This window comes from Canis lupus, chromosome 7, assembly GCF_011100685.1.
Source record: "Canis lupus familiaris isolate Mischka breed German Shepherd chromosome 7, alternate assembly UU_Cfam_GSD_1.0, whole genome shotgun sequence".
Taxonomy (NCBI): domain Eukaryota; kingdom Metazoa; phylum Chordata; class Mammalia; order Carnivora; family Canidae; genus Canis; species Canis lupus.
In genome coordinates this window covers 13,801,243-13,818,513 of record NC_049228.1, presented here as the reverse complement: position 1 = coordinate 13,818,513, position 17,271 = coordinate 13,801,243, and the positions used below count along the sequence as shown (strand labels likewise).

Here is a 17,271-nt window from a genome sequence, read left to right as displayed (position 1 = left end):
GGGTTTTTTGCAGTAGTTAAGTATAGCTAAAGTGGTATTATATACAGCCTTAATTTTAAAAGTCATATTTCTCGGGATCCCTGAGTGGTGCAGCGGTTTAGTGCCTGCCTTTAGCCCAGGGCGCGATCCTGGAGACCCGGGATCGAGTCCCACGTCGGGCTCCCGGTGCATGGAACCTGCTTTTCCCTCTGCCTGTGTCTCTGCTTCTCTCTCTCTCTCTCTGTGTGACTATCATAAATAAATAAAAATTTTAAAAAAAGTCATATTTCTCCATTCTGGGGTTTTGGCCTCAGACTTCTCTGTTTTCTTTCAGAGTAAGTAATCTGGAAAAACATTTTCTCCTGAATGTTTTCAAACATACTCCTTTAAAACATCTCTTGCTGGAATTCTACCTCATTTTCTCCAGCTGCACTCTGTACTCTTATAGGCCTTTTTAAAGATCTGTCTTTAGCTTATGTTAATCGTATATAGATTTTCTCATCCCAACTGTACTGTACATGTATTGAACATAAAGTTTCTTGTTTATCCTTATGTCACCAACAGATTGTTCAGTGCCTTGCATGTAGTAGATGTGCAATTAAATACATCACATGTATAAGGAAGCTTAGCTGGTTAATGCCAAAGTAAGGTGTTTTAAGTTAATTACCTCTGAGAGGAAATAGCTTTTTATAGGGTATAAGGTATTTAAATTGGCTCTTAAGATAGAAGGACTCTTAAGGCCAATTACTTCCATTTCTGATGAATGGAAGCTATGGCCCTGCAAGTTATAAAACATACTAGTAATAATTTTTGGAACTCAAATTGCATTCTTTTATGCTTGTCCAGAAAATGTAGCTCACATATAGAACACTTTCATTGATAATATTCCAAATTACTGATCCTTTTGGGAATTACTGATTTTTTTTTTGAGACTCTTCACTGAATTTCCCATACCCGCCCCACACACAACACACTCAGAAAAATGCACACACACTTCCAGAATTCTGTATACTATTGTAGAAAACTCATAGATCTCATGTTAAGAACTTCTGCATTAGATTCTAGAATAGACTAGCTGACTAGTCAAAATGTAGCTTGATATGATAGAAAAATGTACTATATACAAAATCGGTTGATCTGAGTGAGTTCTTGCTCTTGTTCTACCTTTGATAAATGTGATGCCATTTGGCAGGCCATATAATCTCTCCTTACGTGTTTCTTTTTTTCTGTGAAGAATGAGTTTAGTCCACCAATATACTTAGAATAGTGCTGGGTATAGTATGCTTCCCAAGTTTTGTTCCTAGTCTTTGTTTCTAATATCTCTTGGAAAGATTTCTGAATTTTGTTTGTATGCTCTATCTTTCCTTTAAGGAAATTGCTTCCTGTCTTTCCTTTAAGAAAATTACGTTAGTGTATATGTGTATGTATGTATGTCTATATATGTGTATATTTATATATGTATTATGTGTAATATAACATTATATATATATAATACACACATGTTTTTTAACTTGTGTAGCAATCCTATTATTCCGTTATTCTGTAAGACAAGTAGTAAGCTGTGTGCTGATCTTTTGAGACCTCTGTATAGACAATAGCAAATAACCTCGTTACTGTAGTACTACTATTGAAAATTCTGAGTCAGGAAATCTGTGCCTGTCAGTACATAAAAGGAACTGCGGAGAGGAAGAGTGCTGAGAAAATCTACTCAAGGTATTGTATCAGTGTACTAGAGGAATTTGTTAAAGCAGATGAAGCAGATGAACTGTAAGAGGGAAACTCTTACAGTTGTTAAGAACTTTAGTCTTTAGATATCAGATATATAATGTCTTATGGAAAATATATTATTGTTCATGTAAAATTCTTTATGAAAACAAATTCCATTGCTGTTTGTCAGCAGTAAATAGGTTGTGTTAAAAATATGTAACTTTTATGTATTACCTAGTAAGACACTTTTTATTTTTACTCTAATTAGGGAAGAAGACAAAAACATATTTGACTACTGCAGGGAAAACAACATTGATCATGTAACCAAAGTCATCAGATCGAAAAATGTGGATGTGAATATGAAAGATGAAGAGGTATGGAAAATATGCCTTGTTGATTATTTTCTTATGCTTTGGTGTTCTGCCCTAATGCTTTTTTTTCAAAATGGCGTATGAAGGACAACTCAAAGTATAGTATGGTTAAGATTGTGTCAGAATATCTATATGAGATGGCATTACCCATTTAAGATACTTTCTGCATATGTATCTATCCACTGACGTTGTATAAGTTACCACGGGACACTTAGCTGCAGTCAAATAACTTCTGTTTCTTCACAATAAAGGAAGAGACTGTGAACCTCATGAGTAAGATCTATAGATAAAATAAAAATATTTATAAATAGTTCTAGTGCCTTCTGTCATTATACTTTAAACAGGTATATCATCCTTTGCTTAGTAAATATATTTCTGGAAAACTTTGTGCCAGAATTTTGGTAGATCCTCCTCCTCCTCTTCCTCCTCCTCCTCCTCCTCCTCCTCCTTTCTTCTTCTTCTTCTTCTTCTTCTTCTTCTTCTTCTTCTTCTTCTTCTTCTTTCTTTCTTTCTTTCTTTCTTTCTTTTTTTCTTTCTTCTTCTTTCTTCCTCCTCCTCCTCCTCCTCCTCCTCCTTCTTCTTCTTCTTCTTCTTCTTCTTCTTCTTCTTCTTCTTCTTCTTCTTCTTCTTTCTTCTTCTTCTTTCTTCTTCTTTCTTCTTCTTTCTTCTTCTTCTTTCTTCAGAGGAAGAGAGAGGTGGGGGGGGAGGGGCAAAGGGAGAGAATCTCAAGCAGGCTCCACACCCAGTGTGGAGCCCCATGCGGGGCTCGATCTCACAACCCTGAGATCATGATCTGAGCTGAAATTGAGAGTCAGCTGCTTAACCACTGAGCTACTTGGATACCCTGGTAAATCTATTCATTTAAATGTGGGCCTGCTACTTAAAGGGATTCTATAAATTATTTTGTAAAATATATTACTTGTTAATTTATTTGTCTTGTGAATAAAACTGTTCACATATTGAGCTTAAACTGTCCCTGAATTATAGTTGTTAAATAGGGAGCAAAATTTACTAATTCAGTTTTAATCATTTTACTCATTCTTTGGTAATGCAGTGAAAGATGATCGAAATGACCAAAAGGTGGTGATTGTTAGGAAGAAGACAGGCAGTGATCATAGATGGAGTAGATAAATAATCAATGTACAAATTGACAGCTCTTTATACAAGTTAGTCCTTAATGTTATCTGTTACGCAGTGTCTTTCCTGTAATATATTGTTAATGACATCTAACAGACTATAATTCTGTAGTAAAGGGGGACCAGTAATAGTGTTTGTTCTCCCCTAAGTAATGAAACAAACAGAGCTAAGAAAGATGCAGCTAGAGAAAAGTAGAAGCCAGATTATAAAATAACGAAAACAGGTCTTTTGATCCAACTAGGGTGTTTTTTTGCCTTTCAGGAATAGAATATATGTATATATTTTTTTTTCATTAAATCAGGTCTGACTGCTTCCCTTGATTTTACTGTTTTTTTTAAATTTTTGTACTTATGAGTTAAAATTTTTATAAAATTAATACATGTAGGTAGGTCAGAGAAAATCAGTCTTTTACAGAAGACTTTTAACAAAAACTATTCCCTTATCTATACCCTTCTCACCTTGATTCTAGCTCCTTTGAAGCAAAAACTTACAATTCCTTTAGTTATTTCTTTTGTAATTTATCTGCATATTTCTAAATAACATACATATATTTATTGATTTTCCAACTTTGGACATTATTGGTCTTCTTTTCTGCTGTATTAGGATTTAGGATTTACCTGTTTTATTCATATTCCCCTTACCTCTCCCCACCCTCCTAACAATTGTATCACAACATTTAGTTTCAGCTTTCTGATTGAATCTCTACAGAATCAATGTTAAAATATTATTATTTTATTATTAATTATAGTATAGGTATAAAGTAATTATATTATTTTTAGGTAAATTAAATTATGTTCATTGTTGAGCTATAGGTGATAACTGTGTATACTAGTCAGTGTTTGCTGTTAGCCACATTTCAGTAGCTAACAACTACATTTATTTCTTGCTCATATTTCAAAAGGGTTTTGGCTCAGTCGTAGCTCTGCTGTGTTTGCTAGCCTTGTTTGGGCTCAGTTCATCTTAATTTCATGTGTCTTCTCATTCTCATTCTGAGATCCATCCTCAGTAGATAGATACTATCTGGGGCAGAACTAAAGGCAGACAGAATCAAACCCCACAAATACATTTAAAGCTTTTGCCTGGATGTAGCATGTGTCACATGTACTCACATTCCTTTGGCAAAACAAGTCACAGGGCCAAATTCCCAAGTCTGGATGGTAGGAAACCTCTTCTGATTACAGGGAACCAATGCAAGAGTGGGAAGGAAATGAATAATTATATAATTATGAATGATATAATCTCCATACCAGGTACAACATTATTTTTTTCTAAAGGCTAATAATTGTTGCCCTTTTTTTGTTTTTATGTTATATTTTCTATGTTTCTATCATTAATTCTTCCCTCAAATTGCCCAACAGAGGTCTTCCCTGTGTGGTCACACATACCAGGTAATCAATCCCGTATTGTTTTAGTGATATCCCTTCTGGAGGTCTCCTTTCTTCTCTAATCTCAACTGGTGCTGTGTAGATGTCATCCTGGGATTATGCTTTACCACTATCTTGGGAATTCCCTTCCCTTCTCTCCTAGAGTCTTGTTTTCTGGATCCCAGGTCTTTATCTTTTACTGTTTACTTCCTGTTTAGATGAAGTATCTCCTCCAGTAGCCTCCTTTTTTATTTGTTTCCCAGTTTTGTTGGAGCGTTTCCTCTAGCAGCTTCGAGAAAGGTAAATATTTTAAGACCTTCTGTGTTGAAAATGTTTCTATCAGAGTTTTTGTCATATTACATATGCTCAATAAATATTTGATAAGCTAATGAATGATTAAATGAATGAATAAGTAGAAGCATTATATCTTACGGGTACCTGAGTGGTACACTTGGTTGAGTGTCTGATCCATGGTTTCAGCTCAGGTCTGATCTCGGGGTCATGAGATCCAGCCCCAGTCACTCAGTGCACTCTGCACTCAACACAGAGGCTGCTTGAGATTCTGTCTCTCCCTCTCTGTGCTCCTCCTGCTTGTGCGCACTCTCTCTCTCTCTCTCTCTCTCTGACATAAATAAGTCTTTAGAAAAAAAGTAATGTATTATAATTGTGGAGAGCTAGACACCTGGATTCAAATCTTAGTACTGTCACTTTCTAGCTATATGACTTTCTCAAGCTTATTCTGTGTCTGTTTCCTAATGTATAAAATGGAGATTATCATAGTACCTGTGTCATCATTGTTTTTGAGGACTAAATCAGTAAATACACATAAAGTTTTTTTTTTAATTTTTTAAATTTATTTATGATAGTCACACAGAGAGAGAGAGAGAGAGAGAGGCAGAGACATAGGCAGAGGGAGAAGCAGGCTCCATGCACCGGGAGCCCGACGTGGGATTCGATCCCGGGTCTCCAGGATCGCACCCTGGGCCAAAGGCAGGTGCTAAACCGCTGCGCCACCCAGGGATCCCAATACATATAAAGTTAAACAATAACTGGCACACACATAACAAGCACTCAATAAATTTTAGCTTTCTTGATTGTTTTTAATGAATAATATGAATAAAAAATGATAATATAATGAAATGAATGAAGATGACAACTTTTTTTTAAAGATTTCACTCATCTATTTAATTATTTATTTATTTTTAAATTTTATTTATTTATTCATGAGAGACACAGAGAGAGGCAGAGATGTAGGCAGAGGGAGGAACAGGCTCTATGCAGGGAGCCCGATGTGGGACTCGATCCCAGGACTGCAGGATCAACTGCTGAGCCACTCAGGTGTCCCCCATCTATTTATTTTAGAGAAAGAGAGTGCACATGTGTGTGCAGGGTGGAGGGGGGGGTGCGTGGGAAAGGGAAAGAGACAAGCAGACTCCCCACTGGGAGCCCAACATTGTCTCGATCGCACAACCCTGAGATCCTGACCCAAGCTGAAACTGAGTCAGACACCCAACCAACTTAAAAAAAAATGTACCCCAACACTTTTTTTTAACTTAATTTCTTAGAGAAGTTTTAGGTTTACAATAAAATGGAGAGGAAGGTACAGAGACTTCCCTTATATCCCCTGCTCCCTGCATGTGTATAGCCGACTCCATTATTAACATCACTCACCAAAATGGTATATATATTTTTAAAGATTTTATTTATTTATTCATGAGAGACACAGAGAGAGAGGCAGAGACATAGACAGAGAGAGAAGCAGGCTCCATGCAGGGAGCCCGACATGGGACTTGATCCTGGGACTCCAGAATTATGCCCTGGGCCAAAGGCAGGCACTAAACCATGGAGCCACCCAGGGATCCCCAGAATGGTCTATTTTTTACCAAGGATGAACCTACATTGATATATCATTATCACCCAAAGTCTGTAGTTTACCTTAGGGTTGACTCTTGGTGTGGGTTTGGATAAATGTATAATGACATCTATCCATCATTTTATATTATACAGAGTATTGTCACTGCCCTTAAAATCCTGTATGCTCTGCTAATTTATACTCTCTGCTCTACTCCAACCATTGATCTTTTTTATTATCTTTTTATTAGCATAGTATATTTTTCCCCAAACATTTACTTTTACTCTATATGTGTCATTATATTTAAAAGGAGTTTCTTGTAGACACAGTATATAGTGGGGTCATGTTTTTGATCCACTGAGAAAAATCTGTCTTTTAACTGGTGTATTTAGACCATTGATATTCAAAGTAATTATTAATATAGTTGGATGAGTATCTGTCATTTTTGTTACTGTTTTCTCTTGGTTACACTTATTCTTCCTATTTTTGTCTTCTCTTTTTCAACTTTTTTTAGTTTTTAACTGAGGATTTAATGATTCTGTTTTCTCTCCTTTCTTAGCATATCAGGCCTCTTTTATTTTTTTTTTAACTTTTTTTAGTGGTTGCCCTAGTGTTTGCAATATACATTTACAACTAATCCAAGTCTATTATCAAATAACATGATACCATTTCATGAATAGTATATCTTATAGTAATAAAATAATCTTAATTTTTCCCTCTAATCCTTTGTATCATTGCTGTCACTCATTTCACTTATATATACACATACATAAGCATATATAGACACACACACCTCTCTCTCTATATATATATGATAGATATATAGGCGTACATAATTGAGCACAGTGTTCCTGTTATTTTGAACAAATTGTTATCTGTTGGATAATGAAAAATAAGAAAGACAAAAGGTTATTTTTGCCCTTACTTATTCCTTCTTCTCTTTTCTTCTTTTCTTCATGTAGAGCCTGTATTATTTTCCTTCTCTCTAAAGAACGTCTTTTAACATTATTTGCAAGGTCCTCTGGCAGCAAATCCCCTCAGTTTTTGTTTGTCTGAGAAAGTCTGTATTTGTCCTTCATTTTTTTTTTTTTTTTTTTTTTTTGTCCTTCATTTTTGAAGGAGAATTTCTCAGGACACATAATTCTAGGTTGGTGGAGTTTTTTTCAACACTAACTATTTCACTCCACTCTCTTGCTTGCATGGTTTCTTTTTTTCTTTTCTTTTTTTTTAAGATCTTATTTATTTGGGGACACCTGGGTGGCTCAGTGGTTGAGCTTCTGCCTTTGATTCAGGGTGTGATGCTGGAGTCCCAGGAACGAGTCCCACATTGGGCTCCCCACAAGGAGCCTGCTTCTTCTTCTGCCTATGTTTCTGCATCTCGTGAATAAATAAATAAAATCTTAAAAAAAGATATTTTATTTATTTAGAGTGCAAGTGCAGAGGAGGGATAGAGGGAAAGAGAGAATGTCAAACACTCTATGCTGAGGGCATGAAGCCTGACATGGGGCTTGATCCCACCACCCACAGATCATGACCTGAGCTGAAATCAAGAGTTGGGTGCTTAACTGACTGGAGCAACCACCCATGTGCCCCTCTTGCATGGTTTCTGAGAAGTCAGATGTAATTTGTATCTTTGTTTCTCTATAAGTAAGGTGTTTCTCTCTATTCTTTCAAGATTTTTCTTTGTTTTTGATTTTTTAAATAATTTAAAAATGATATGCCTAGATGTAGTTTTTTGGGTTTTGGGGGATATTTATCTTGCTTATTGTTCTCTGAGCTTCCTGGATCAGTGGCTTGGTGACTAGCATTAATTTGGAGAAATCCAGTCATTGTTTCATGTACTTCTTTTGTACCTTCTTCTGTTTTTCTGCTTCTGGTGTCCCTATGATGCATATATCACACCTTTTGTAGTTTTCCCACAGTTCTTGGATACTCTATTCCATTTTTTTTTTCAAGCCTTGTTCTTTTTGATTTTCAGTTTCCATGGATTCTATCTAGCTCAAAGATTCTTCTCTAGTCATATCCAGGCCACTTAATAAGCCCATCCAAACATTTTTTATTTTTGTTTTGTTTTGTTTTTACCTCTAGAATTTCTTTTTTGTTTTTCCTTAGGGTTTCTTTTTTTTTTAATTTTTGTTTTAATTTTTATTTATTTATGATAGTCACACAGAGAGAGAGAGAGAGAGAGAGAGGCAGAGACATAGGCAGAGGGAGAAGCAGGCTCCATGCACCGGGAGCCTGACGTGGGATTCGATCCCGGGTCTCCAGGATCGCGCCCTGGGCCAAAGGCAGGTGCTAAACCGCTGAGCCACCCAGGGATCCCTTCCTTAGGGTTTCTATGTCTTTGTTTACATTGTTCATCTGTTCTAGCATACTGCTGATTTTATCTATTAGAGCCTTTAGCATATTAATCATAGCTGTTATAAAGTTTTGGCCTGATAATTCTAATATCTTTGCCATATTTGGTTCTAATAATTGCTTTGTCTCTTCAAATTGTGTTTTTTGTCCTTTGGTATGCCTTATAATTTTTACTAACAGCTAAACATCATATATTGGATAAAAGAAACTGCTATAAATGGTCTTTTAGTGATGTGGTGGTGAGGTGTGGAAGACTGGAAGAGCTCTGTAGCCTTGGGATTGTCTTTTTAGCAAGTCTGTGCTTCTTGTCTGAATCTCACAAGTCTTTCTGTCTTTTTTCCTTCCTACTTAAAGTGGAACAGGATGACTAGAGTGGACTGGAGTTGGGTAATTCCCTGACCCCAGGTCAGTTGGCTCTGATAATATTCCAGCAGGTTAGGTACTGGTTTAACTAGTTTTCCCCAAAGGCAGGCCTTGTCAAGAGCAGAGTGCTCTGGTATATTTCAGAAGGGTTTATTTCCTGCTTCAGAAGCAAGAGGAGATTTTTCTCTGCTAGTTACTTTGGGAACCTGGTCAAACTCCTGGAGATAAATCTCATAATGTTGTGTAGCCTCCCTAACATGAGTCGATTCCCCTGGAGTTTTTAACTCTTCAGAGTTGTCCACACTGAGCCTTCATCAATTTGTCAGTTGTAGTCAGGTTTTTCTGCCTGGCAGTTCCTGGAGTGGTTTTCACTTGTGAAGCTCTGCTTTATTTTTATTTTTTTATAAAGATTTTATTTATTTATTTATTATGAGAGACACACACACACAGAGAGAGAGAGAGAAAGAGAAAGAGAGGCAGAGACACAGGCAGAGGGCAAAGCAGGCTCCATGCAGGAGCCTTTTATTAATTTTAATAAATTAAAATTAATTTAATTTAATTAATTTAATTAATCCCCGGGGCTCCAGGATCACGCCCTGGACTGAAGGCAGTGCTAAACCACTGAGCCACCCGGGCTGCCCTGAAGCTCTGCTTTAGAAAGTTGAGTTCACTTGTCTGTCTCTCTAGTCTTGGGGGCAGTGGTTTGCCCTGTGTCCTCCCCTCTCTTTTTTTTTTTTTTCCAGAGATTTTATTTTATTTTATTTTAATTAATTAATTAATTTATTTATTTTTGAGAGAGAGAGAGAGAGTGCATGCTTGAGAGAGAGCGAGCAGGAGCAGGGAGAGGGGCAGAGGGAGAAGGAGGCTCCCCACCCACTCTACTGGGGAGCCTGATGTGGGTCTGAAACCCAGGACCCCAGGATCACGACCTGAGTCAAAGGCAGGCACTTAACTGAGCCACCCAGGTGCCCCTGTGCCCTCCCCTCTCTTATGGATCCAACAAGAATAGTTGATTTTTCAGTCTGTTCAGCATTTTGCTTGTTGTTAGGATGAAGTGGCTACTTCCAAGCTCCTTATATATGGAATTGCAAACTGGAAGTCAGCTTAACTTTTCAAGGTCACTTTTTCCCTGGAATGTATTGTGCATGTACTAGATGTTCTCTATTAGAATTTCCTGTCTTTCAGATGGTAATACTTTATATGGTATATATTTTAGTTTATAGAGTACTTTAACTTACTATCTTGCGAACAACCTTGTAAGGTAGATGCTCGCCTCATTTTACAGACAGGAACTAATTCAGAGATCTACATATCACTTACTCAAATACATGTAACTGCTAAGTGGAAATGCAGGTCTGAGAGAGTATTCTTTTTTCCACCAGATTTAAGAAGGATATGCAATTTCGAGTTGGCCCTACTAGGAGTATGCTCTGATTTGCAACAATTTCTTTTATAAAATAATACTAGAAGGCAAATCTACACATGACCTTTGCAAAGATCATTGGACAGCAGTGATTGGAATAAAATGTCTAGAACACAATAGCTTACACTAAAACAATTTTTTTTGCAAAGATAAAGGAAACTTGTAAAATGTGCCTCTGTCATTCAGTTACTTTGATGTAGTATGGCTTCCCATGTCTTCCAGTTTGTTACCCATGCAGCTACCTTTACCCCCAGCCTGCCAGAACATTGTGTTTCCGTGAACAGATGAAGTGCTTACACATTCATAGACTGAGACGCCAAGAATTCAGTTGGGTTCTCTCATTACTCCAAGCAGATTTCTGCCCTCTCAGCCATGACATCTCAGGCTGGGCCTTGAATACTGATGGCAAGCCTTTTATTATTAATCAGGGATTTGTATGAATTAATTTAAGTACATGAGGGAAATGAGAGCTTAAAATTAGAATCAAACTTAACATCCTAAATAAAATAAATAGTATTGCTTCATGACTTTTAAAGCTCTAGCAAATAAAACAACAACTTGGTAAGCCTTGCTGATGGACTAAGAGTATGAAATGTCATAATTAAATTGCTAGCTAAATAGTTTTAACCCCTTTATAAAACAAAAAAAAAGATATTTCCTACTATAATAAGTTGGGTGACAATTAAAGTTCTGAAAGGACATCCAGTTCTTTGTGTCTGTCTATCTGATTTGAGCTTGAGAGATTTCATTGCTGATTGCCTAGGATACTTTGGGATGGTATATGACTTTATTTAAAATGTTCATCCAGCAAGTCCAGCCCAATTTCAGCCTTGCCCTTAGATGGCTAAAAATTACATTTATTGCGCTTAAAATTTGCTGTAAGCATATAAAGAAATTTAATTATAGTCATAAAATAAGTCATAGTCATAGAAATATAATTTATAGTAATAAATGATATGCTTGCATTTCCACATATTGAAATAAACACAATCATTTATTGCTGGAAATGTATATATTTGGATCTGTAACTATCATAGCACATGAATATATATGTAAAATGCTTTTAAATTCCTATTTCATAATGAAGTTATTTTACTATCAATAAGTATAGCTCCTGGTATATATCTTTTATTTATTCAAGTTGTAATTACTATAAATATAGTAAGGCATGTATTTCTAATTGAAGAAAATTATGTTGTGTTTCTCCAGCTGATATCATAATTAGGATATTGTATTTCTCATAATAGAGAAAAGTTTTATAAAAAAAAACAAGTTTTGTAGTTATACTTACTATACCATTCTCCATATGTTTGTTGATTCTTTCGAATGCTTTGAAGGAAATTACCTTTCTCTTCATCCCTTTACCTTCTTGCTTTGTTTTAAATTTGTGGCTCATGTCCGAGTATAATTTGCATGCTTTTGCCTTGAGAAACTGCTCCAAAATCTGGTGAAAGTGATAGTGTTAACCTAACAAAAGGTTTAAGAAGCAGAATCAGTGTATTGATGCTAAATTTATGCTTTTATTTAAGATTTTAGAAAAAGAAATATATGTCCTTAAATAATTTTCTACATATGAGTATATGTCATTTTGATTGTATATTTGATTAAAATAGTAATTTGAAGGAACTTATTCACATTAATAATGGAGAAATGCATTCTAAACTGTCACGTTATTCTCATTTGCATTAATTCAGGCAGCACCATTTCAAAAGCACCCTAACTTTAATCAGAAGCTTGGATTTAATACAAAATCAGATAATAGTAAAAGTAGGTTAAATGAGCTGTGGCAACTTTCTTTTTATTAACTTTTTATTGTGGTGAAATATACATAACATAAAATTTACCATTTTGACCATTTTGAAATGTATAGTTCTGTGGCACTAAATATATTCACATTGTTGTGTAACTATCACCACCATCCATCTACAGAATTTTTTCATCTTCCACAACCAAAAGTCTGTACTCATTAAGCACTTAACTCCCCATTCCTTCCCCCATCCCCACCTCCCAACAATTACCTTTCTACTTTCTATCTCCATAAATGTAACTACTTTACATTTACTTTACATCACTCATGTTAATGGAATCACAAGTTTTTATCCTTTGTGGGCTTTTCCCACTTAGCATAACATCTTTAGGTTCATCTGTGTTATTGCATATGTCAGAATTTCCTTCCTTTTTGAAACTACATAATACTGCATTGTATGTGTATACCACATGTTGTTTATCCAGATATGTGTCTTTGGATACTTGAGTTGCTTTCATACTTTGGCTATTATGAATAATGTTGCTATGAATGTGAGTGTGCATATTTTTATCTGATTTTTTCCCAGCACTTTACTATGAAAAATTTTAAGCATACAGCAAAGTTGAAAGAATTTTATAGTGAATATCCCTACTACCTGACTTCTACCACTAATATTTTACTGTGCTTTCTTTATCAATATCTATTCATCCTTCTGTCCATCCACCGATCTATCTTATTTTTGATGCATTTCAGAGTATTTTGAAGACCACACATTTCCTTCTAAATGCTTCAGCATCATATCATTAACTAGAAGTCAGTATTAGTTTGGGCTTTTTTTTTTTTAAGATTTTATTTATTTATTCATGAGAGACAGAGAGAGAGAGAGAGGCAGAGAGAGGCAGAGACACAGGCAAAGGGAGAAGCAGAGGGAGAAGCAGGCTCCATGCAGAGAGCCCAATGTGGGATTCGAGTCCCGAGGCTCATGCCCTGTACTGAAGGAAGGCGCTAAACCCACTAAGCCACCCAGGGATCCCCAGTTTGGGCTTTTTTTGGGGGGGAGGGTTTTTTTTAAGATAGCATTTACATACAGTGAAATGCACAAATCTTAACTGCACATTCAATTAATATACCTATGTAAGTGAAAGATATAGAACATTACTATCACCCCAGACAGCTCCATCATGCCCCTTGCCAGGTGATTCATTCTTCTAATTCCACAAAAATAACCATTGTTCTGATAATTTTTCTTCTGTAGATTGGTTTTGTGTGTTCTACAACTTTATGTAAATGGAATCATAATATGTACTTTCTGTGTAAGTTTTCTTCCATTTAGCATAATGTTTTTGAGATTCGTTCATTTTGTTGTGTAAATCAATTCTTTCTTTTTTTATATTGCTGAGTAATATTCCATCATATGAATGTATTATGAGCCATTGTTTTGTGATGGACACCTGGGCTATTTTCATGGCAACTTATTATTACTTATTTTATACAGGATAAAGTAATATCTCCCTTGCTTCTTTCTTCATTTGTTAAGTCACTAGCATTATGGCTTAGTAACTCCTTGTGAAGAGATTTTTTTTTTAAGTAGAAAATTTATTTATTTATTTTTAAAGTAGTAAATTTAAAATGCTTCTCAATTCCCTGATAACTCAGCAACACCACTTCTGTTTACCTTAGATCTTAGCCAGTAAAAGAGATTAAAAAATTGCTGATTTAAATATGTCTCACACATATTGGTATGTAGTATTGTTTTTAATGGTGGTAAATAAGTTATCCTACAGGGAGCCACTGGCTTCCATGCAGAGTACATCTTGACACCTTGAACTGCCTCCTGGTCCTAATCTTGTCTTTAAATTTTTGAGACAACATCGTTGATTCACTATTGAGAGGGACGTATAAGTAAGGAGGCATTGTGTAGTGTCTGGTGCTTGCAAGTGAAGGAATTGTCCCTGTAGCCAGCTGCTACAGAAGCAGCAGAGGGTAGAAGATACAGATGGGGGATCCCTGGGTGGCGCAGCGGTTTGGCGCCTGCCTTTGGCCCAGGGCGCGATCCTGGAGACCCGGGATTGAATCCCACATCAGGCTCCCGGTGCATGGAGCCTGCTTCTCCCTCTGCCTATGTCTCTGCCTCTCTCTCTCTCTCTCTCTCTGTGACTATCATAAATAAATTTAAAAAAAAAAAAAAAAAAAAGAAGATACAGATGGGATAGAGGAGACAGAGACATGAAAGGTTATCAGTAGCTGAAGTCAGTCTCCACCACAGTTGTCACTTGAAACCCAGTTTTTTTGCAGAGAGAAATTCAAGTCAGTCTGTTTGCAGTATGTCCTTTGCACAGAATGGCAAGATGACAATTCTCACAAATTTAAAAATATCAAATTTGCCATGTTTTTGTTCACTGTACCTGTGGTGTACATTTTGTATCTATTCTCAGTATACCATAAGAACATCAAGACTTATTTTATAATGCATTCTCTTTTCATTTAATGTATGGTATCAGGAGAAAATCTAGTTTAAAAAAATTCTACAGGTATAAAGACAAGTAACTAAGGATATCAACGAAGCATTTAAAATATTAAGACCTGTTCTTTACTTTTCAGAAGGTATGAAAGTAATACCACTTATTAGGTTAGCTGCCACCCTGCACTTTCAAAGCACTTAAGAGTCATTCATCTGTCTGAGGTAGGACAGTATTTGCACTCTTGGTTAACAGATGAGAACTCTTTTTTACCCCCCTGTGTTTTACTGTATATGAATTCCAGAATTTATTTAGAGCTCTCCAAATAGTGCTTCTTAGTCTCCTTGTGGCCAAAGATTCCTTTTAATAATGGCTTTCCCCCCTAATCTCCTAAATACTTGTAGAATATTTTATCAGGAGAGTTGTTAAACTAGAAACAAACAAGGAATTGTCAGCTTTTGTGGTAGCAGTAAAAATACATTTAACTTGGTAATTTGTAGGAGATTTATCATTCATAGAAAATAAAGCAATTACATAAAAAAACAGTGAACTACTTTATGAATTTGGATAGTCTTTAAGAAACTATAGCTTTAATGTGTACCTAATTCATGGTTTTTCTTTTAGAGGAGAGATTATGAAATCCTGTATCTAAAATAATTTAATAATTGCATTATATTGGTCAAGGTATGTGTATGGTTAACAGAGAAGAAAGAAGGTGTTTACTTCCTGATATTGTCCTGAATGTTTATGAGGATAGAATCTTTGCAAATTACTGGTTATTACTTGAATTAATAATCTTAAATTAGAGCATGTTTAGAGGAACTTTATAATTTGAAGTAAAGAAAAATCACATTTGGACACCTGGCTGTGCTGGTCTTTGTTCATTTAAGTACAAAGCATTTTAAAACCAAAGATTCCAAAGCCTAATTCGTTTTATTTTTGCTTGTTTACAAGTATGTTTAATCTTGCTCTTGTTTTGAGCTTTTTAATACTGCATAAAAACATTAATCATTAGGTGGTCTTAATGTAGATATCTTCAGCACTTCTACAGAAAGTCATTGTCAGAATTCATTCTAATTCAAGGTTAATTAGTGTACCATTAAAATAATGTGTTACAAAAATTAATTACATCACAGGTCAAAAAACGTATTAAAAAGCGTAGTGTAAATGTCTGAGAGCACATCATCCTCCTTAAAACATTGCTAGACTCATGCTACCATTCTGGAAAATATGTTTAAAGTGGAAATCACTATTGAGGTCCAGTCATAGGTGTTTCCCCTAAAGTAAATTTTTGGCACCACATATGGGAAATTTAAAATATAACTCCCATTAACAGTAAAATGTGTTGCTTGTCTACTTTCCCATTGCAACAGCTAAGGATTTATATTTTAGCATTAGTCGATATAACCCTATTGGGTTAAAACCTAAGGAGAAATCAGGAACCTGGTTGAAAAGTAGAAATTATCTATACATTTTGAAGTAAAAGTACTAGATATATTAATATTATGGTTTTTTTACTTAACTATTAGGTACTTTGGTAGGTGCCCTATGTAAGTATATCACATATCATTTTAACTATATGGTAATTCTTGTTAATAGCTTAACTTAATAGCCATAAAATATATACTTAAAATTAGAACAAAAAAAGACTTTGAAATTCTGATTCTTTTAATGTAAAAAGCTGTGAAACAGTTAAATCGAACCATAGAATATTTTAAACATTGGTATTTTTCCCCAAGAGTCTTATTACAATATCTGATTGTCCATATGAAAGGTTTTGGAATTTGTGCCTTAGTAACAGCAGGTCAATACACATTGGAGCTACAGAAATTTTAACATGGGAAACTCTTTTCTCTACTCAACAAATGCATTGTTTACTTGGCTTTTAGAACTGTCTCCTTTAAAGGAAATTCTTAGTGGGCTCTGAACAAAATAGTTTTGCTACTGTAACAAATTGTGAAGAATTTGCCCATATTTTAAAAATTTTTGATTTTTATGTGTGTGTAAATTCAAAGTAAATAAAAATAAATTGAGCAAATAAAAAAAGAATAATTTGTAGGGAAGAAGTTATCTTTTTTTTTATTGTTTGCTTCAAGAATAAATCTGGTTTAATTAGTCAAACTACTAGGTGCGTGAAGAGAGTCTGAAAGATAAAAACTATAAATTGGGTTTAGAAAAGCTTTCTCAAAAAGTGCTTACTTTAAAACCATCTTTGTCCCAGCTTATATCTTCTTAAATCTTTTGTAAAATGACATAAAGTAGGGATTTCAACTTAATGCAGAAAAGCATTCCATTGTTTAGAAATGACATCACTTCTACCCTCAAAAAGTAGGGTTAAACTATGTACCACTCATTTCTTCAGAAAAGCCCTTAGCTTCTGGGTTTTTAAAAATTCTTTGGACCAAGTAGGCTTCTTTAATTAACTAAATCAAGATTTTCTGATAGTGGAGAATAGAATTAACATGTTGATAGTAACTGTGTGGTAAACAGTGGTTAAATGTTCCATATTTA

At 35.2% G+C, this 17,271-nt stretch overlaps 1 protein-coding gene across 16 annotated transcripts in view; it reads left to right on the top strand.

Moving 5' to 3' along the window:
• The window catches only part of ACBD6 (acyl-CoA binding domain containing 6), a 207,642-nt gene that overhangs the window by 94,405 nt on the left and 95,966 nt on the right, over positions 1-17,271 (top strand). For all 16 annotated transcript variants that reach the window (XR_005361969.1, XR_005361968.1, XR_005361970.1 and 13 more), the window contains exon 5: positions 1,955-2,060. Coding sequence is in view for 13 of the 16 variants with exons in the window: in XM_038542186.1 (XP_038398114.1) it covers positions 1,955-2,060 (106 nt within the window). In the remaining 3 variants the exon portion in view is untranslated. The remainder of the gene's footprint in view (positions 1-1,954; positions 2,061-17,271) is intronic.